The following is a 22135-nucleotide window of genomic DNA, read 5'->3' as shown; positions in this document are numbered from 1 at the left end:
TAAGAGTTATCCTTATATGACACATCCATGAACTAATTGCATCTGTTACTGAACATTAACTTGCTATAATTGGGGGCGGGTGGGAAAGAAGCAATACTACTGCATCTTGGCACTCTAGATCAATAAGGTGTACGGTTTGACACCTTTTTGCATGCATCTCGTTCAGTGCTTATTTCTAACTTTTTTCATTTTTTTTAAATGTTTGTTGTGTTTTTACTTCAGCGTAAACTCTTCAGTGCAGCTTGTCCTATGTTTTTATAGTTTGGTTTATGTAAAATCATGGTTTCACTGAGACTGACAGCCATTCTTGTAACTACTGTGTTCGATGACTGAGATTCCTGTACAAATGTTGCTTTTTTTAAAATTAATACAGTGCTGAAATGGATGGATTACATCCCAACTTAATTGCAGCTTGAGTGGTTATTTATAGACTTCCTTGCCTTAAACATCCATTAGCAGAAGGGGAGACAGTAGTGACAAATGCCACCTGTTTCAGTGCATGGCTGAATGATGTCTGTATGGCAGGTCCCAGTTCAGACAAATAATCTCTAGTGACGCTCAGGACACTGAATAGTGTGGAAATGAGTGCTGAGTGGAACATCCAGGCACAAACCTAAGAGGAGTGTTAGCTGGAAATAAGGGAGGTATGTGGCCATCCTAAACCAGCCCTACTGCTGTTTTAAAGTGGGGAAGGATGTATTGTGTAATTGTAATAAAGGGATAATAATTAGCTACCCAAGGGGACTTGTCTGCTAGTAAATGGTTTCTAGGGGGAACACATACTTCCTAGCCCACAGCTTTTCAATCAAGACCTTCCTGTCACTCAAGAATCTCCAGCTGGCTTTCTGTTCAAAGCTGAAATCTAAATTGCTGGAGTTTAGTTGGAGAAACAGAATGGTTTAAAAGCATGATGGGTTTAAGTGCTATTAAGCCATCTTCACTGAGCAGTCCACAATGATCCAGATGAGACTGACTAGTATGGTACTAAAACAGCAGTGTGGATAGCAGAATTCAGACCTGCAGCAATTTAAAACTGCAGCCTTTCAAAGGAACATCTCTGGCAGGAAATCACTCGGTGGCTTCTGTATACATTACCGTAAGAACACAGTGCAACAGAACTGGGATTTAAAGTGGCTGCCCTCAAATTCTGAAGATGTGCTTAGTAATTCCTGGTCTTTGGCCATTGGAGACCAGCATTGTAATCCTGCCTGCATCCTGGGACAGTCGCAGCCAATACTCGCCACAGAATCGCTGGTGACTAGGACAACAGGCAGCCTGCTGCACAAAGACCCACATTATCAAGGGCTCAGCATAATCTGCAGGACAGCCTTGAATGCCCTTGACTCAGCCACAGTGGTTCTAGAGAACAGCAACTGCAGATAGATGTGGTGACAGCCCTCAGCCAGTGACTTGGATTAGAGAGAACTTTACCTGTTAAGAAAGGTGCACCTCCACCCTGCCTTTTACCTGTACGGTTTATTTCTGGTACTTACCTGCTCGAGTTGGAGAAGCCTAAAAGAATAAAGAAATGCTGCTTAAGCACTGTTTAACTTTTTATTTTCCATACATTAAATTTACTCAGATAAAAACATTCTAAAAATGTACAATTTTACCTTTAACAAAGTATAATAAAACATAAAAATCCCAATACCAGAATACTTGACATTTACAGTTCAAAATCAAATTAGCTGATATTAAATATTTACAAAACTATTTAAAATATTTATAAAGTTACATGCACAATTTGTAATACTAGAATTGACTGAAGTAAAAGAAATGGCTCAAATGGGAGTAGGAGTTTCCTTCAGTCCTAATGGAAAGTTACCTCCAAAAGAAGCTGTTAATCTGCACTTCAAAACACACAGGATTTTGCTGTTTCAGTACCAAAACATTTCTCACCTACCTAAGAATTTAACAGAGACAACAAGTAGTCCCAAGGGTTTGTTATGACACAGATAAAGTCATTTGGATATTGGTAGCCACCTCCTCTAGTACTGATGTAGTAACATTTACCTTTGGCCTCAACAAACAAAAATGGTTTTCTATAGACTATTGCAAGCATTACCGTTTATTGAGACTTTCCAAATGTTCCCCCAACTGAAAAGGGAAGTCTGGAGAACCCAGAATGCATGGCTTTGAGCATCAGTGACTTCCACTACATGCTTTTTGGGACTGAGATCACTGTAAAAGTAATGGCAAAAACCAATCGTTTGGGGTGGGGGAGTGTATTCTGCTCACTTGTTTTTTTAAATTTTTTAATTTCTCTGCCAAATACAGTGAACTAAGGTTTTCGATACCTTGGTATCATCACCACAAAATCAGGAAGCAACAAAGGGCATGAAATGCAAGGGGAGGCAACAGGAAGAGGGGTTGGTTTATATCGCCATTTCACTTAATTCCTGGCAGGCTGCTAGCAGTTGTTTTACAAGCCACTTGGGAAATTTCACAAAATATGAAAGCTGATGTAGCGGTTTAGGAAAATTTACTACAGAATCCAATGATTAAAATACCCCACTTGGTAAGACAACTCTTCCTTGTTGAACCTCCTGTAGTTTAGTGTCCAGCATGAACATGAATTTGCCTCTGCTGCTGAGTTTCTGAACAAGTGTTGATAATTTTATTCTACTTCCCCAATATGTCACACATCAGAAAGACTATTCTGAAACTTCACTATGCACCATTTACTCCTCCAAAATAAAGACAGAGCTATAATCCACCCCACAATTCTTATGTTGCAACGAAACGACAAGGGGTCACCCTATTGCTTTGCATTTTTAAACCATCGGTTTTACCCTACAATGGAATCCAGTTAGAGAGTTAACCATGTTTATACTTGCAGGGCAAAGGTATGAACAAACAGCTAATTCTGAGTATTTTCCATATCTGTACCTACAAGAATGTTTTATGAGCTGGTTCCTTCAGTTCCTGAGACTGGAACTGCTATTCCAGAGCCTAGCTGCCTAACTGGGGGGGAAGACAGAAGAAAACAGAAGGATTTGTGCCTTTTTTAAAATGGATTAAGAATCATTTTGTGCATCTAAAGTGCTCCGTATAGGCTCACCAACTTCAGTTGTTCTTGGTATGAAGCAAACATACTGCACAACTCCTTTTGATTCAGGGAAAACTCAGAACAGTACTGGTTCTTCAAACAAGTACCTGTGCATTAAGTGCATGTCCCTTCAATTTACTCACACTTCTGAATACAAACTGACTTTAAGATCAGGTTTAGCAATTTAAAAAATGTACCTGTAAGTGGACATACGCCCCTTGAGGAAACATCAGCCTTAACTTTACATAGAAGAAGCAATCCTGAAGACTGTTTTGAACATAGGAATGAAATGTTTTTTAAAGAAGTTTGCTGGACAAGAGTTCACTCTTAGTTTCATACTCCTGGTGACCCTTTTGACTTTCTGATGAATATTAGACCAGACTATGCTCCCAGCCATGGCCACTAAAGCAAAATATCACAGAAAAATATTAAGTTTTTTGCTCTCGTTGTTCGGTCTTTTGTGAGGGTTTGTAATACTTGCATGTCTGGTGAAATACAGTTTATTTAAATATAGTTCGGTTTTAAAATATTGTCTTAAAAAAGTGAAAAAATGTTAAAGTTTGGCTTTCAGCACATGTTCCAGGCCACTGGAGAGACCCTCAAAATCTTAAATAGTAAACATTTTAAGTGAAAACTGCAAGTGTCCTTTAACGTAACACAGCATGACAGGTTGTTCCTCCTATTGTCTCAAGCTCATTAAGGCAAAGTAAATTGCATTGTCAGTTTTCATCACTTTAGTGTTGTAGGTCTGAATGTTGCTCGCGAACCTCCTTACAATACAGGCATAGCAAACATAACTTCCAATATTGCAAGCAATGCTGTGTAGTGTGAACTGAACCATTTAAGGATACAGAAATATGGAGCTCCCGAATTGCATAGAAATAAGAAAGAACAGATTTTCTTTTTAAACCAAATGTTACACAGCTTTAGACTTTGGTTTTCATGAAGCCAAAAAAAATGGTATGACCTCCAAAGATAATCTACCTGGAACACGGTTGGTGTCTTGTCGCCTCAGGTGACAGTGGTTCTTCAGCGGTACCAATTTATCGCGCTGCCCTAACCTGCTGGCGTTTCACGATGAGGCTGACCATCCATTTTGAGCAAATGGAACTGAAGAATGGCCCACACCTTCAAATTCTCACTAACATTTCCAGAAAAAGCTTGATGGACAACTTACTGCATTAGCTGCTCAAACCAACTTTTCAGTAGCTAAGGTTTTGTTGACCTTGAGAAGCTTTGCCCCAGCGTAAGAAGTGCCGTACATTGCATCAGCACAAATGCTTTTTACACTGGTGTGGCTACAGTGGTGGAAAAGCAATTCCCAGCATAAGCAAGACCTCAGATTTTAATGTCGTCTTCTAGGTTTGAGTACACAAAGATCGCTATGTGTTTCAGGCCTGTGTCTCCTTGGGCAAGTCAGGAGGATTTGTGTGTTCCTTCATCAAGCCAGGACTACACCGTTTCAATTCAGCAACACGAGCTTGGTTTGGCTACCTCCCAAGTCTCAATTTTAATTTGCCACCTCACAATTCTGTATTCTAGGTAGTTAACCCCAAGGCAATCTACAATCTACTGCAACAAAGGAGGCCGACAGTAAATCCTTCAACGTCTTGACAATAATGTAAGTTACTACCTTTTACATGTTTGACTTCTACTACCACTGAATCCTGTAGCTGAAGCCCCAGGGTAGGAGTCAAAGTTTCGTTCTATCAGGTAAAGCAACAGCTTGCAAACTCTGCTGCCAGAGTTTATTTTTTAGGATGGTTTAAAATTAATTTACAAAACCAAAGTAAGGTTTCTGTGAAAGAGACCTATATACAGTTACAGGGCGTAAAAGCTGTTTTGTGTGTTACAGAAAAAAAAAAAGAAGAACATCTGTATTCTTGAAGCCTTAATGACTCTGGAGTCTCTGGGACATGGACCCTTGGAAACTAAGTTTATTCAGCTGTTGGTAACCCAGCACTCTCTAGTAGCAAAGGTGATGGTGAAGAGGAAGGTTGTTTCCAGAAGGAACTGGAATTGCCGTGTGTCTTCTTTTGGAGGGGAAAGGAGAAAATTACTCAGGATTTTTATATAAGTCACATAGCCTGCTGGTGCCAATTTTAAAAGTTGGAACTTCTTTGCCTCTTGCACTGGTCTCAGAGCGACATGGTCTGCTAAAAGTGCAGAAAGCTTGAATAGTTTTACATTCTTCTGTAGTGCAATCCTTAAAAATCCCAGAGATTAGTGCCTGATCACTTTTGAAAAAAAGTAGACATTTTACCTAGCCCAGGGGTGGTCAAAGGCCCTCTGGCGAATGGCCACTCGTACCTTCAACCTCCGGCTCTCATCTCACATCGCAACGTAGCTGCCCTGGAGTTATGCATTTCATCTTGGAAGGTCCAAATATGGCAACATTCTTCAGCAAAAAGAAAATAAAAAAAAAGCGTAGGGTTTTTCTTTTGTTTTTTGTATTTGCAACAGAAAACATAGTTGGCCACCTTCACTTGCCATCCTGCACGCATCAGTCACATGATACGTACTAGGCAAGTTCCAACACCAAGATCCAAGCTTGAATTTTGGCAATCAAAAATGGGTTTGTTGCACCCCTAAGCTAGATTTTCTACCTAGTCTAGTAAAGTAAAGCACCTTTGGATTAAAAATACATTAAGCTTAACAGCAACTGGACGTCTCAGTTTTGTATTTAAATGTCCTTATATCTCCATGGCTTACAGCGTTTTCTTGCCAGAGAAAATGTCAGTCTGTGGAGTCGAGACTTTCAGATGGAGGAGAATATTTCAGCCTAAATGTACCTGGAGGAGAGGAAAAAAGAAGGCAGTCAAGTGCACAACATTTTAAAAATCTACTTCTTGAAAAGATAGGTTGCAGAATAAAACTAGTAGCTAATCTCAGCACTCTGAAGCTACAGGAAATGTCTGTCAGGGAGATGTCTAGTACCAGCAGGAGGAGTGGGAAGTAAAAATACAGCAACACACAAAAAGAAGACAAGATGCAGTGGCTGCAATGCAATTTCAAGAGCAAAGTCATTCAAAACAGATTAAAAAGAAATGATGAACTGCAGCTTTAAACTGCATTACTGTACTTCTCTGACCTGGGCCTGATTAGAACACTTTCACATTCTTCTAATCTGCCATTATCAAAATATTACGGCCTAAGAACACTACTAATTTTCTGTATTGCCTCTCGGGGTCTATTATTAAATCATATTTAACTGCTGATGGCATGGTCTGAACCAGGGGTGGGCAAAATGTGGCCCAGGGGCTGGATGTGGCCTACCAGGCCATTCTATCTGGCCCGCGGGGCCCCTAAAAAATTTAGAAAATTAATATTTATCTGCCCTGGGCTGCCTGTCATGCGGCCCTCGATGGCTTGCCAAAACTCAGTAAGCGGCCCTCTGCGCAAAATAATTGCCAACCCCTGGCTATACAATACAAACACAGACATGGGCCATACCCAAGATGATCTGAAATCTATCGCTTTAGTTCCCCAATTCTAGCCAAAAGTTTGCATTTTATTCTGCCAGGCTATATGACATGTACAATATTTTAACCAATATATCAAGAAAAAAGAGAGCTATGACCTGAATATACTCTTGGTATGGCAATATATTACTCCCAAATGCGTCTGCCCTGGCTCAAGGATTTTAAATCTCTTCTGGAGAAGGCTTTCCTATGACAGAGTCTACGCACTATGGAATGTGCATTTCTAGTGACTCTGACTCAAGTCCTTCAAAGGGATGTCTCTCCCTCTGCCTGAAGAAGGGTTTTTGTACCCAAAAGTTTGCAAAGAACAATTTTTCCAACTATTTAGTTCATCTAATAAAGGATATCACATTTACCCAAAGAACCTTGTCTGTCAAAGGGATATGCACACCTAGTTAAAATGATGGCTTCTATTTATTTTTTTTAAATATTTTATGAACTTCTGGGATAACCCCATATTCAAAAATAAAAGGATGACTTGGGGCTGAACTGACAGATGGTGTCAGCAGCAACAACTAGGTCAGATGAAGACACTGCACTTCTTCCTTTCTTCATAGACCAATTAATTCTCAACAGGGGTCCAAGGCAAGACACTCACATGTGTGTTCCAGTTAAGTCATCACAACAGGGCTTAAGTTAGGCATAAAACTGGTGTTGGTTCTATGCACCAAAGTAAATACCATTTCTATGAAGTTAGCCCAAAAGTTCATCATCCCTTAGAAGAAAAGGGCTTCGAAGAACCGGACACTTGTCTGTGATTACGCAAAACTTGGTATTAAGAAAAGCTATCACCATTAGATTCACTGGTCCCTCAACTGCATGGAAACTCCCATACACATGAAGCTGCAGCTCTGCACACAGACATCCCCACATCAGCACCAGTTTCTTACCTTGCCGATTGAAATCCATTGGTGGCTGCTTGCAGTCCTGAGCTCGGTGACCACTGGCCCCACAGTTGTAACAGGAGAGGTTCCCATTTTTTTTGTGGTTTGAACCATTGCTGGTTCCCATCATTCCCTGTGCCTGGTACACTCCCGCTGTCCCTGCCATAAAGTTCTGCATGGGTGGTACTGCAAACGTGGACTGCCCGCTCATGACAGAGTCTGGGGTTAAACCACTGTTGTAAGGAGAGTGAACCATTGGGAAGGTTGTGCTGCTGTTGTACTGCTGCGTGTTGATGTAGCCGTTACTACACAAAGGACTGAAGGGCAGAAATGGAAAAGTAAACATTGAAGGCCCTGAAAATGGGTGCTGGAAATAGTTCGCATAACTGACAGTCAGACCACTTGAGCCACAGTTCCCACTACATCCACAGGAGCTACACACCATGCAGCCAGGAGGCTGCTGCTGCTGTTGGTGGTGGTGGTGATGGTGATTCTGATTTGGTACCGGGATGTTCCCTGCAGATCCACCGCTGTTGCTGCTGCTACTGCTGCTGCTGCTACTGCTGCTATAGAAATTGTTCTCAGCGGCTGATGACAGTGTGGGGCTAGAACTGGGTACGGGACAGCTGGGTAAGTTTGCCATGTTTGCAAATGACGTGGACGGATGGCTGCTGGAAGAGGCAGTGTTGTTGTTCGCACAGAAGCTGCCTTGCATCGGGGCCACTGGCATACTGCTCATTGCAGAAAAGGCAACTTTGGTGTTGGCTGTATAGAGAGCAGTTCGGGGATTTATTATTGCAGGGGACATAGTTATTTGCATATTACTGGAGCAGGATGTCTGCCCAGCAATGGCAGAATCAGTCGGAACCGAAGAAGATACCAAGAGCTTCATGGGTGGACGAGCCATTTGGAAGACGGTGCTGGATGTCACGGTGGGAGCAGTACTCGTTTCCACGATTAGTGCTGGCTGTTGGGATGTCTTTATCACTCGGTCCAGACTTGAAGCATGCACAACTTTGGTCCGATGACCAAAGTTAATTGTAGATGCAGGTGAACTGTTTTCCGGAACTCCTGAGAGCACCTGCAGAGGCTGATGAGGAGATGAGGTTGGCGTCACATCCACCACTGTATTCCCAAAGCTCTTTTCCATTTTAATGCTGCTTCTGGGTCCAGGTGAAACTTTATTTCGTTCTTCTAAAGACAGAAGTGAAAGGAGCTTCATTTCTGTATTTGCACGCTCTGATTTATGCACTGAATTCAGCATTCGACTAGGAGTGATGTGGGTAGAGGCTGCAGGCATCACTTGCATTGACAAGGTATGGTGGCCGGATGGATTGGAGCCAACATCGTTCTGCACTGGTAGAACCTGAGCTGTGGGTCGGGCCGAACTGGATGTAAAATGATTCAGTAACATCACAGGTTTCTCCTTTTCTGAACCGTCCAAATGAATCTCTAAACCTAGGGGCAGAAACAGATCTATAAATACAACTGCTATGCCAGACAAGGCAGATCAAATGCGAACAGAAGCTTTGCTTGCTTTCCCTTACGCCTTTCATTCTCCTCAGCACTGTCTGAGCTCTCCTCTCTGGTGTGGATCCCCATGGGGCTGGAAGAGGAGCTGGAGTATTCAGAAGAACTGCCTTCTCGGGGCAGAGGGTGGGCTGGCTGATCCACATCTACACGCAGCTCTAGGGACAAACGTGTGATAAATCAGGGAAAACGTGAAAACTAATGGCAGAACTGTCATCTGGGTATCAAAAGCCTAGTTACAACACTGCAGCTGACGGGTATTTTCACAACACCACGGCCATTAATACAGAGGAATGCTTCAGCCTCATAGGGCTTCATATTAGCTCAGGGAATACAAGTCCAGAGGACCAATGGTTAGTCACCAGCAAAACCAGCACTTCATATGCAAACCACGGAACTGCAATTACATCTTCATCACTCAAATATCCCCAGGAATAAGATCTTTCAGTCATCAGAGATCATAAAGTACAAGAACACATGAAGCAAGTCAGTTCTAATCTGGGGCTGGAGCAGCAAAGCCACGAGTTTTTATTGTGCAGTAAGATACCCAGCCTCACCATGGCAGCAGTGCACTGTTCTTTACATTGTGTATTTACCTGCAGCATGGTTGCCACGAATATTCTGGAGAGGCCCTATGTGAGTAGTTGGAGGGACCCTAGCCACCCCACTGCCAGTAACCGGAGAAGGTGCTGTTGGATTTAGGCACCGTTTCTCTGATTTCTCCCTATGCAGCCAATATGGGAGAGGAGAAAAAGAAACATTAGTTAATACAATTGAATTAATACAAATGTACATTAGTACATGCGTATCTACAGCTGTACAACTAATACATTAGTTAATTCAAAGGCAGTGATTAAAGGAGAGGAGAAAAGGAAACATTAGTTAATGCAAACTAGTGCATTTATATGCTTCAAATGGCATTTTTCTATTCCACAGATCTCAGTTCCATAGATTCTCAGTTCTAATTAAAATTCCACATGTAAAGCGAATATAACCAATGCAGTAATGTCTTCCTCAGCCTGCAGACAGCCTGACTCAGATGTGGGAACTCCCTCCCATCCATATTTAACTCATTTAAGGAGTAGCCCAAAAGCTGGAAGATGAAACTTCACTATGCCTCTAACGATATGGGCACAGATCATTCTATTAGCCAGGATGGGGAACTGAAGGAGACTGAAGGTAGAGGAGATGAAGGGGGAGTTTTTGCAGGAAAGAAATGCAGAGTGAAAAAGAAACATACAGAGAAAGAGAGCATGGGGGAGGGAGAACAGAGGATAGAAAAAGCATCATTCCTGAAAGCGAGAACATCTGGCCACTGAGTGAGTCTGCATGCAAGTTTATAATGAAACAATTAAAAGATTAGTTGCTAAACACAGGGCATATTCCATCCCCAATCTGGAAGCAAATCTCCTACTCACAAGTGTGCCTGTTCACTGTCAACAAAGGGAAGACTGCAGTTCTAAACCTACGGTCCAAGCCGCTGCTCAGGAAGGAACGTGTTTCTCTTGAGCAGTATACCTTGGCCTACTGTGCTTAAGTACCGGCCAGGTACAAAACCGGAAACAAGCAAGTAGCAGATAAAGAACGCAAACAGTAACAGGTAATTTAGATCTTGTAAATTCTTCCAATAACAGTAATTTAAGAAGATGTTAGTTGCATAAGTAAAGAAATATGTTTACATTAGGATTAAATTAAGTGTCCCTTTAAAGCTGAGTTCACTTGTTCTTTTAGGTGCTTATCAGCTTTGAGTACCTAATAATAAAGTAATAAATGTTACATGGTAATCCACATTTCCAAAGTGTTTTTTTTTTCTTTACTAATTAACCCTTCACCACTCTTATGAGAAAGATAAGTAGCATCTAAATTTACAAGTGCAGAATCTTTGCAGGCTTATTAATTTGCTCTGCCTTCATAGTAAAAACCACTAAACCTGGGATTACAACTCCAGAGTTTGTAGGATCATAGAAAATGAGGGTTGGGAGGGACCTTGGGAGGTCATCTACTCCAACCCCCTGCTCAAAGCAGGACCAGCCCCAACTAGATCATCCCAGCCAAAGCTCTGTCTAGCTGGGTCTTAAAAACCTCCAAGGACAGAGAGTCCACAGCCTCTCTGGGTAACCTGTTCAGAGCTTTACTACCCTCCTTGTAAGAAAGTTTTTTTCTAATATCCAACCTAAACTTTCCTTGATGCAGCTTGAGACCATTGCTCCTTGTTCTGTCTGAGTTCTAAGCTGTACAATACCTTACCTCACAAGCTGAGAAAATAGACAATTTTTACCCCAACACACACATGCACAAACTTACTTTTCCAGCTCCAGCTGTGTCTTGAGTTTTTTCTTTGCTCCCATGGTGAGGGACTCAAATTTATTCAGATCTTCTTCAGTAAGGCTCAGAAACTTACAGGAGAAAGGATGGAGTTCACTTTACAGCACACAATATGCTTACATCCATTTCAAATGACCTTTTTGTAGGCTCAAACATTCAAGGATGATCATTTCTGAGATGCATCTTTAAGACTTGCCAAAATACATGCCTTTTATGAAATTCTATTCCAGTGTCAAACTATCAGTAGCCTATATCAGTCATTCACAATAAAAAGAACAGTCTACATGGACACTGAAAGACATCTTTGTGTCAAAAAATGAACTACACAAAGATCTGGTCCAGCCGACCCTACCCACCAAACTAAAATTTCAAGGATTCTTCCCCAGGATCTTTAATACTTATTCAATAGCGTCAAGGATGGACGAGCATACAGAAAACATGGTTTGGGAACTAGAAAATTAGGTACAAGCAATATGCCAACCTGGGGGAAAGATAAACTGCAAAGGGCAAATTAAGAACACAGATTCCTGGCACTCCTCTTTCCTGTGAGTACTTGATGCACCTGGCTCTCCTGGTAACCCAGGGAAGAGCGGTTGTAACAGCTAATATCTATCATGCAAGGGATCATCTCCACCCTTCTACTCCCCACCTCTTGCCTGTGGGAAGGCAGGGCTCCCCTCCCTAGTGGTGAGAGATGGATTCATTGGAGACTGGGGCAGGTTTAGCTCCATTCGTTTCACTTATCACTTGTCAAAAAAGGTTTTGATTTATGCCGATACTCTTCTGCTGCTGAAATGTTATTCTGATTCCTGCTGAGTCTCAGTATACAAGAGATAAATCCACTGGTTATTCGAAGTTAAACTGTAACCGAGTTTTCCGGACTTTGCCATTTAATACAGAAATCAATTGACTCTCACATCTAGAGCAGAGTTCATCACAGCTCCAAATCTACTGAAAATATTTTTTAACAGACTATACAAATCAAGATAAACAGAGTACTTGTTTGAAAAGAAAAAGTCACCGCATTAAAATATGCAGTTTTGACATTACAGATTTTCCATTTCTGAATGAGAACAATGACGTAAGAAGATTGCAGCCTCAAACTATGCTCATTCAATTAATATCTGTCACAACATGGGGTAGAGGCAAAAGTCACTGATATTCAGAGCCATGACTTAAAATAACTGTAATTCCGAGCCATGACTTAAAAGAATTAAAGTCTGAATTTAATCCACCAGGGGGCGTTCAAGATTAAAATACAGCAGGAGGAGGAGGTTAATTTTACATGCTTGTTTCAGATACCGCTAGGTGAGTATCATGAAGCAGTCCACGTATTCAATTAAAAACCCATGCACTTCAGTGTCATTCATGACCATTTTTACTTGAACATCCAAAGGACCAATTTTTTTGTTTCAAAGAATATTTGTGGAAAATGAAGGTGTCAAACATGCATGCAGACATATATGCATAAAGGCTCAGGTAAGAAATGTTCATGAATCTGTCCTAAAATGTATCTAATAAGCAAAGCTTGTACAAATAGGAGGTCAACCAATCCAGAAGTAAAAGTAATACATTGTGGCCTAGGTGACCTATTGTACAGCAAAGCATAAGCAGAAAAGAAGTAAATGGTTTGTAAATAAGCCAGATTTTCATGTGTCCAAAGAATTCTGAACAATCAAATTATCTAAGTCTACAGGCCAAATTTCATCAAATAAATTATTCCTCCAAATACCTTGCCCAGTTCGAGCTGCAAACAACAAGCAATTCTAAATGCAGATGTTTTACCACTTCTCTTATCCACATGTTCCAGGACATATCAATTTTTAAAAAGCACATGTTGTTCTCCTACTGAATCTACCAACCTACCTTCTCCATTGTGAGTTGTTTGAAGACAGGATAGTACTTGTGCAACCGTAGTTTCCTGAGCCAGTCTAAAATCCCATTTTGCTCCTGGGGCTGGGGGGCCTGTGGACTGGAAGACATTAACATGGGTGAAGAGGTGTCCATCTGTGAACGGTAGGACAACGATGGACCAGTACTCCCTGAATGAGAGCAGTGGGATAGTGCAACAGAAGTAGCAGCTGAATGCTGTACGTGATTCTGAGAAGACTGAATGCCAGCTACTCCACATACAGGTCTGCAAAACAGAAAAGTAATTTGATTCAGCACAATGAATTACTGTCATGCCAAGTTCAGTTAGTGCGGCCATATGTACCCACCAATAAAATAAAGGGCAAGTTTTGTGGTCAAATAAGCAGGGTGGTGGGCTAAAGTTACAGACTTATGCCTCTGGAATCCTCCACTGGTAAAACAGTGAAAGCAGCAGAGTTTATGTCAAATGTTAAAACAAAGTTTTCAACTCTGGCACAGCTTTTCTCCCCTTTCTCCTCAGAGAAAATAAATATTGCATTCTTCTCTTAATTCTTTCAGAAGTGGGTTCAGCAAGGATGGCAAAGGGCTATTAATATACTATATAAACTGTGGAATAGTTTTTAGGCATGAGGAACAGAGGTTTTTTAAACTTATTTTTTCTCTGTATTTCCACTTTCAGCTGAAGAAAAAAAGAACCCCCTGTCAAGCATTCAAAAACTCATTACTGGGTTGTAAAGTCCTAAGCAAAGGACGGTAATATTTCTTTCCTTCACTTCTCATGGCTGGCTTGAAACTCCCTGGGAAGAAGAAGTGTATATCTTTTCCCCAGGAAAACCAGCCTCACAGCTTGAGAAACACTACCCTGCAGGGAGCTATTTTAATGTAGCGAAGAGGGACCCCCCCCCCCAGTGATTCCACGCCTCTAACAGGCCTTCAACAAAAACCTGTTTATGCTATGGAAGATGTGACTATTTAATTACGGCTGCATCTATTATTATTTACTACCTTGATTCTGGTATAACTTAGGAAAGGCTGCCCAACTGGTTGCCTGTGAGTGGTTAAACTGCAGCCCACGGGGCTTGTCATCATAGCTGCTAGAGCCACTGCATTGGCATGGATCCAGAACCCAGGGGGTGAATCCTGTTACTGCTTTGCTCCCCCGCAACCTCTTGCCCACCACTGCATTCAGGGTCTTCAGTCATCACTGGCAACTAAAACCGGCAGCAGGGGAAAAGGGGGGCAAGCGGTGGCAACGTTCACCCCCTGGGTCCCGGAGCTGCACCAATGCAGGGGGTCTGCCAGCTCTGCCACCGAGCTGCTGTCCTGCTGCTGGAGGTGGATATATCTAGCCCACATAAAGCTCCATGGTCCAAGCTTTGGTCTGCAGGATCAAATGAGCTGGGCTCTGCTAGCTTGGGACATCCCAGTGTGTTGGAAGCTGTACACACGTGTAAAGATGTGACCTGGCTGACAGCACTCATCCTATATGTAAAGGACAAGCAACAGACGAATACATCCCATGCAGCAGAACACAAGGTAACAGTCAGACAATTGTGACTAAATCAGTGATCATACAGGACTCTCCAACCATGGATGGAAGCTGGTTGTTATAGCCTGACCATGCTGAAAAATCCTGCTCAGACCAGGCATTCTCAGATTCACAGAAGGGACCACTGTGATCATCTTGTCTAACCTGCTGTGTAGCACAGACCCCTGGGATTTCTCTGAATTAATTCTTTTATGAGCTTGGGCATGTCTTGTAGACTGACATCCAATCTTGATTTAAGATGGATAGAGGCTCTACCATGATCACTGAAGGGTTGTTCCAATGGTTAAATATCCTCACCGTTAAAAGAACATGCCTTATTTCTTAGCTGAGTTTGTCTAATTCAACATTCAACCATTGGAGCCTATCTGTTAAATGGAACAGGCTGTGATCAAAGTCTTGCTCCCTGGGTAGGTACCTACAGCTTGTGGTCAAATAGCTTGTCTTCTCTTTAATAAGATAAAGAAATTTGCTGCTGTCTCTCTCACTGCAAAGAATGCTACCTGACCCCTTCACTTTTTTTTAGGCATGCAATGTAAAAATGCCAGTGGGTCGATCATACTCTCACAATTGCTAATACTGTTAGAACTGTGCCACGGTACCCAAATTCCCTAAAATATTCTGGGTAGACAAGGCCAAGAAACAACATCTTTCAGGATCCAGTGCTGAGAGTTCCACATTTGAATATGGGTGAGGGTGCTCAACCAGATACATAAAATCTTCTTAAGGACACAGAAAGAACTAAGTGAAGGAATGTTACAATTCCATAATACATATAAATCAAGGATCTCACCTTCCAGATGCACCCAGCGCAGTGCCTACTTTATAAAGGGAGGGGTTGCCAGGACCTAAAAACAGGGAAATCAAGGTTTGATTGGCATCAATTTACTTGATTTACATCAATAATATATGCATTTTTAAATTCTTGGTTTAAACTCACTTGAATTTTGAAGTTGTTGGGAAAGAGATGAAGTGCTGAAGAATTTTTTGACATGGTCATTTTTCAACACATGGGAAGGTAATGATGCCAAATACCTAGATGTTAATCAAAAAAAACAAAACAAAAACACCCAAACCTGTATCATGTTTGTTCTGAAACTGACTATGAAATAAAGACGGTAGTCTATAAATAAAATTCTAAATGTGATTATAAAATGGAAAAAGCAATCAGAAATCCCTCCCCCCCTTGCTAAAAGTAGGAATACTAGAAAATCCTGAAATAAACTGGACCTGGAATCTGCATAGACCTCTTTTTCCAACAAAATGAATCAATTCCATTCCTTTATGCTGTCTCTATGCCAGTTAATATATTAAAGTCAGAGTTGATAAACTTATAAATACAAGAGGTTAGAACAGTAAGCAGTTATCTGATAATGTGCAAGAATAAACTTGAACACTTCCTCTTAAAACCATGAAATTAAAGCCTACAATATGTAGTTGTCTAGTATTGTTCAGACTTTCAGATAAACAGAAGGCATAGCATTTGGCAGCATGGGAAAGAAAGGCTGTAAAACTGGTGTCACGTGTTCTCTTTTACTGGTGTGTCTCTCAGGAAATAAAGCTGGCAATCTTTTAGGATTGTATAATGCATAAACATACGTTATATGACCATAACTGGAGTTTTTCTAATTAAGCTAACTAATATGTTTGGCTTCTTGCATCAGCCAAATTTGTGTATTTTGAAAGTATCCAATAAGTCATTAAAGGGAAGAACAAGCAAAAAAATTTGGACTGTCTCTTCATATTTTTAACTTCTAAAAAAATGTTGGGTCAAAAGTTAGTTCAGTTACACATACAGATATATGCTTCCAGCTTCCACCTTGAAAGTTCACTGTTCATTTTCATATTTAACAACAAGCTGAGACATGAGAAAAGTCACTAATGTGGGAATTGCAAACAATACACTTTGGTATTTGTAATTTGTCACGGAATCATAAAAATAAGATTGGAAGGAAGCTTGAGGGGTCAGCTAGTCCAACCCATTGCTGAAGGCAGAATCAGCCCTGTCTAAACCATTCCAGGCAAATATTTATTCAACCTGGACTTAAAAACTTCCAGCGATGGAGATCTCACTAGCTCTCTAGGTCATGCATTTAGCATTTTAGAATTAAGCTATTTTTCTCTGTCACAAAGATACAACCATTGCTACATAAATATAGGCTGCTGCTCTTAACACTGATTAGGAGAAAATTTGCTAGCTGAACAACAGCAGCGACAAAGATGTGACATCTCCGTTACTCCACCTTAGTCATATCAATTAATGTGACCATTAAAATGTAGGAGGGATTATTTAAAATAATGACACTATTTACCATGACAGTCTAAGCATGTGTTTTCTGTCTCTTACTCTGGAAAAATAGTATCCACCCATGCAGCTCCACCAGTGACAGGAATGCTATGTATATCTTAACTAGGAAAAAGAAGTGTTTAGGAAGTATACTACTACCGTATTTTTAAACAGTGCTTAGTATCTAGTCTAGATAGAGACATTAGTGTCTAAACATCTTAGTCAGTCCGTTGTTTCTAACGCAGAGCCCCACATGCTTCTAATTCTTCCAGAAATTTAACACAGAAGTGTGACCGTGTCACTTCTAAACAAAAGACCCATCTCTGCAAAACTTTTGTGAACTGAAATTAGCACGATACAGACAACCATATTTAAAGAACTGAAAGTATGATTCTACAAAGTAGCTTAAAATATGTACATGTTTTCACTTCTTGTTTCTTTTTTTACCATGTGGAGAAGGAGCCAAGCGACAAGCAAACACCAGGTTGTAGAAACCTACCTAAGGTCCGATTCCAGGTCCATGTGGTTCCGGTCTAGGTAAAATGAATCTGGACCAGCTAGGCAAGGAATGAATTTTTCCAAGTTTTCTTCTGGGTACAGCTGAGACAGCTAAAGGTGAAGGATATTACAAATTGGAGAAGCAAGAATGAAGATGTGTTACTTGTCATTTGAAGAACAAGGAATGGCAGCTTATGAGTTACATGTTTACGAGTTATATGTTCAATCTATTTGTTTTTACTGGCAGCACTTCCAAAATGTCATTGAATAAACTCATGTACAAGACCAAATCTTTCCAGCATTTTTAAGTGAAAGTACTTTTGGAGTCCTTTACCTTTGAAATAAATTCAGTCACTTCAGCAGAAGATTTGGTTACCAACGTCACCGAAGAATCAGACCACAAGACCTTAAGAAGCGGAAAAGCAGTGGTTTAGTAATAGTACGCAGAACTCCTGTTAGTCTGGACTCAGAAACAAGCAGGGGTGTTAGTTTGCCTGCTGTGGTGATGAAGGCTTGGACTATCTTCATGTGTGGCACAGACATGGTGAACATTTTTCGTTCACAGTGACACTCCTACTGTTCATTTTCTACTCTGGACATGGCTGCAAGTACCCTTTTCCATTCCTTGACTCCCGTTCACTGCCATTATAAAGCTATTAAGAGTTCTTAAAAAATGTATTTTATATTTTGTATAGCCATTGCCAGCTTCAGGAAAAGTTAACAAACACTCAGACTGTTCACTGCTGGAGAAAAGATTTTCTGCCTATTGTTAACTGAAACAGCTGGTTTGTACAATTTAGGCACAATATGAACAGCAAACCATAGCAGAACAAGGCCTATTTATAAATAATCAACTCCATATGTAATGCGAAGATGAGGATCTGAACAAAACTTCCCATGGGGGTAGACAGGAGAGTGTGAACAATGAAACCTGCCCTTATTTTTCTATCCACCCTCTTTAGATAATGTCTAGTGTATGTTCTAGAAAAGCAAAGTGATTAGCCTCTCTTCCAGCTTGTTTTTGTAGAGCAAGTCACTACATTTTTTACCCACAAAAAGTACATAGGCATTCATCCGTTGGTAGCTGACTATTTAACTGAGCCAAAAAAGCACAAAGACTGGATTTCACTGTTGAACATAAAGATCCCCTGATCTGAAATGACTGAGGTGTTTGGAAAGTAGGTGAATCTACAACATTAAAATGTGGGAAAAGCTTCTCTTTGTGTTTTTAAAAACCAGGAAGCAATCTTCTCATATGACACTAGTTTCAATGACAACTGAAAACACACACAAAGCTTTTCCAGCCGTCAGAATGGTGCCAAACATACTGGTAAGAGAAGAGTATTTCAAAATACATTACATAATTGAGGAATTTCCTCTTCCCAGAGTTGTTGCACCAAAACCAAGAAAGCAAGCAAGCAAGCGAGAGACAAAAAAGAATAAGGAGCCCAAGCAGTGATTAGTTCTACAAAGCATCTGTTTTTTCTTTCTCCCATGCTACATTAATAAGTTTCTTTCAAATTTCATGAGCTGTTTTACAAAATATAAAAAGAGGCGAATCTTTTTCTTTCCGGTTTTATAATACAAACAGCTGACATCTGTTCAAATAGCTTTATGTTTTGATAACTTCTTATAATTTTCAGCATTTTCGAGGCTGTTGCATGCACTGACGACTGCAAGGACAAGTAGTTAAGAAACCTTCAAACAGTTTGGTCAGACTTGCTTCCTGTCCCCATTGTCTCAAAATAGCATGTGGAGTGATCAGGTTTTAACCCTATGAACTACAATGTACTGACTTAACTACACTGCACTCAACATGGTGTTGAATGGAAATCACATTTCTATCTGGACACATATCTATTAAGTACTCCCTGTGAAGTTCTGATTACTATACCTGACATTTGACGGGAGAACACCCTCCGCATATATGGCACTGGTTAATAAGTGATATTCAGAAAACTCTTCAGTGGACAAGCACTCAAAAAACACATGTTGTAGTAAGGTTGTAGTGTTGTGATAGCTGTGATAGTCCAGGGAATATGTGAGGAGCATGATTTCTTTGGTAATAATTTCTATTGGGCCAACTGAATAGCTGAGATAGGTGTCAGATAAGAGAGACAAGTGATAGCCAGAGGTCCAGTAAAAGATATTACTGAAAAAAACCTTGCTTCTCTTAAGTGCGTAAAAAAATGCCCTCAAATTCTGATATCATTTGGGACATTTATGGGATTCGCCAAGTTCAGGACAGTTTCTATTATACTTAGTTGTGCCAAAGTCAGTGTCTTACACATCTGGAGACCAAGTTCTGTTGATGCTACCATCTCCTGTGCGATAGTTTTAATGTTTAACTCAATGTTTTTGTCAGTGTTATTTTAATTAAAATTTTGCAGTCCTTTTTCTCTAAAATTTTCTTTTCCTTACCATCTTCTAAGATTTCATAGTTTCATAGTTTGTAGGGTTGGAAGGGACCTGAGCAGATTTGCATCTTTGTTTTATAAACCAGCAAAATCTCTATAGTATTGTGTTAGTAACTGGAGAACACACATCCCTGGACTAGACTGCAGAAAACCTCTTGCCACTAGCAGAACTTGGACATTGGCCTTGCACTCTAATACAAGTCCTCCCAGACTATGGCCTGGAGACACTTTGAACAAAGATAACTTCATTGCATGGCAAACAGAACCTCCAAAAGCTGCAAGGAGGTGGAGAATTCACACTTTCCTCTTGCAGTTTGTGGTTAATCACCTTCACTGTTAAAAATGCCCCTTTTTCCCATTGGAATGTGTCTGGTTTCAGTTTCCAGCCTCTCTTCTTGTAATGTCTTTTTTATCTACAGCCCTGTAGAACTATATTTGTTCTCTTCACGAAACTGCTAACACACTCTATGTGTCACCCATCAATTTTCTTTTTTGATAAACTAACCAGATTGGACTCTTTAAATCTCTCCCATCAAAATGCTGTTCCTCCAGTCTTTGATTAATTTTTATGGTCCTTTTCTGCACCTGCTCCAATTTCTCAACATTCATTTGAAGATACAAACAGAACCAGATGCAACATTCCAGTATCAGTCTCACCAATCCCAGACAGAAAGGTCAAATAACCTCTCAACTTTTATTCTATTAACCTGTCTACACATAGGACTGCACTAGTCTCTTTGCCATTGCATCACACTGGAAGCTTGGGCTCACCGGTTCATTTACCATGAACACTAAGTGCTCTTCATAGTGACTGCTTTTCAGGTTACAGGTCCCCTCACCCCTGCAACTACAGCCCACTTTGCAGGCATGGCCTGCCTTCCTTGTTTCCGAATGTCTAACTCTGCTTTTGGATGTGTTCAAGTGCATTTTGTTTGAAGGGGCACAGCTTACCAATCTCTCCTGATCTCTCTGTCCTGACTCATCCTCATCTTTATTGCCCACTTTGTCAATCTTTAGACCACTCAGAAATTGTATCAGGAGTTGTTTCTTATATTTGCTTCCAGATCAGGCCTAACACTCATCCTTGAGGCACTCCACTAGAAACACCCATTTACTGATAACTGGGTGCGTCTACACGTTCATTGATGTGCTGTGGTTACTACACATCAAGTTTAGTATTTGTAACAACAGGTACTAACTGAATGCACAGCATGAGTTTTTTTGTGACACTAACGTGCAGCAGACTAATTCTACTCCACATTAGCACGGCTTTTGCTATGACACACTAATGTGCAGTAAGATTAGTTTACTGCACATTTAGCATCTTGTGTAGATGCACCCACTGGGTCCTGTCCATTGGATGTGAATGCTCCCTTTCAGTGTTCTGATTTCTTTATGCAGCAAATATTTTTCTCTCCTCTCTCACTCCATGAGGAAAAAATAATCCTCAAAACTTACCTCAAAAGAATATTCATTTCTTTCATTTTTCTTGTGCACCAGTCCCTTTAGTTCCACCTTTTCAACATTCACTGTTAAAAGTAAGGAAGAAAGAAGAATAAGGATGTTTCTAAACACAGAAAACTCATTACTCTCATCTGACACCAAAATCCATTTGGAGAACACTGGATGTACAGCAGCAAAGGGGTACACAAAAAAAAGCTTGTCCCATTCAGTGTGCAGGAGGGATGATGCTCAATAAATGGAGAGCTCTTTGATATGTCTCTCAGTTCTTATTTTTCAATGAAGACCTGCCCAGACCTTCGTTTCTGCACACCACTGAAAAGTTGCAGTGAACATAAAATACGTCATTTCTTACGACTTTCCTATTGTAGATATCACCACAACATCCCAATGCTTAAAAAACATCAGCTTAACTTTGCCACATCCCTGTAATGCTGGCAAATGAAATCTTCCGTTTTGAAGATGGAAAACTAAGGCACAGAGTGATTAAAGCCAAATCTGTTAAAACTATCCACTAATTTAAGAGTGACAGTGCACTTAACATTTAGGGACTTCTTAAGTCCCAAGCAGAGCTCTTGCTGATTTCAGCTACAACTGGAAATTTTCTACTTGAATAATTAAAGTTCAACTACATTATAATTAATTGACAACAGAGTCTTATAATGGAAAGTGTTAGGCAACTCACATTACTACCACCTCTGCCTATCACACACAAACATTTACAGTAACTCCGAGCTTCAGATATTTGATATATTAGATCCATGGAAACCTAACTCACATTTCC

General features: G+C 40.6%; 1 protein-coding gene across 2 annotated transcripts in view; it reads right to left on the bottom strand.

The window, feature by feature from the left end:
• Nucleotides 1-188: 188 nt before the first annotated feature.
• ZCCHC14 (zinc finger CCHC-type containing 14) overlaps nt 189-22135 on the bottom strand; it is a 76009-nt gene continuing 54062 nt past the window's right edge. Inside the window, exons 3-13 of one of the 2 annotated variants that reach the window (XM_019505423.1) lie at nt 21349-21419; nt 17808-17879; nt 17475-17584; nt 15629-15723; nt 15482-15536; nt 13137-13407; nt 11250-11341; nt 9542-9669; nt 8963-9103; nt 7422-8873; nt 189-5841 (exon numbers count right to left, since the gene is read on the bottom strand). In XM_019505423.1, the coding sequence (XP_019360968.1) occupies nt 5786-5841; nt 7422-8873; nt 8963-9103; nt 9542-9669; nt 11250-11341; nt 13137-13407; nt 15482-15536; nt 15629-15723; nt 17475-17584; nt 17808-17879; nt 21349-21419 (2543 nt within the window). In that variant the 3' untranslated portion in view covers nt 189-5785. The remainder of the gene's footprint in view (nt 5842-7421; nt 8874-8962; nt 9104-9541; nt 9670-11249; nt 11342-13136; nt 13408-15481; nt 15537-15628; nt 15724-17474; nt 17585-17807; nt 17880-21348; nt 21420-22135) is intronic. The other variant, XM_019505425.1, reaches the window with a different exon arrangement.

This window comes from Gavialis gangeticus, unplaced genomic scaffold, assembly GCF_001723915.1.
Source record: "Gavialis gangeticus isolate Ggan-Ray unplaced genomic scaffold, GavGan_comp1, whole genome shotgun sequence".
Lineage (NCBI taxonomy): Eukaryota > Metazoa > Chordata > Crocodylia > Gavialidae > Gavialis > Gavialis gangeticus.
This window is presented reverse-complemented; position numbering and strand designations above follow the sequence as displayed.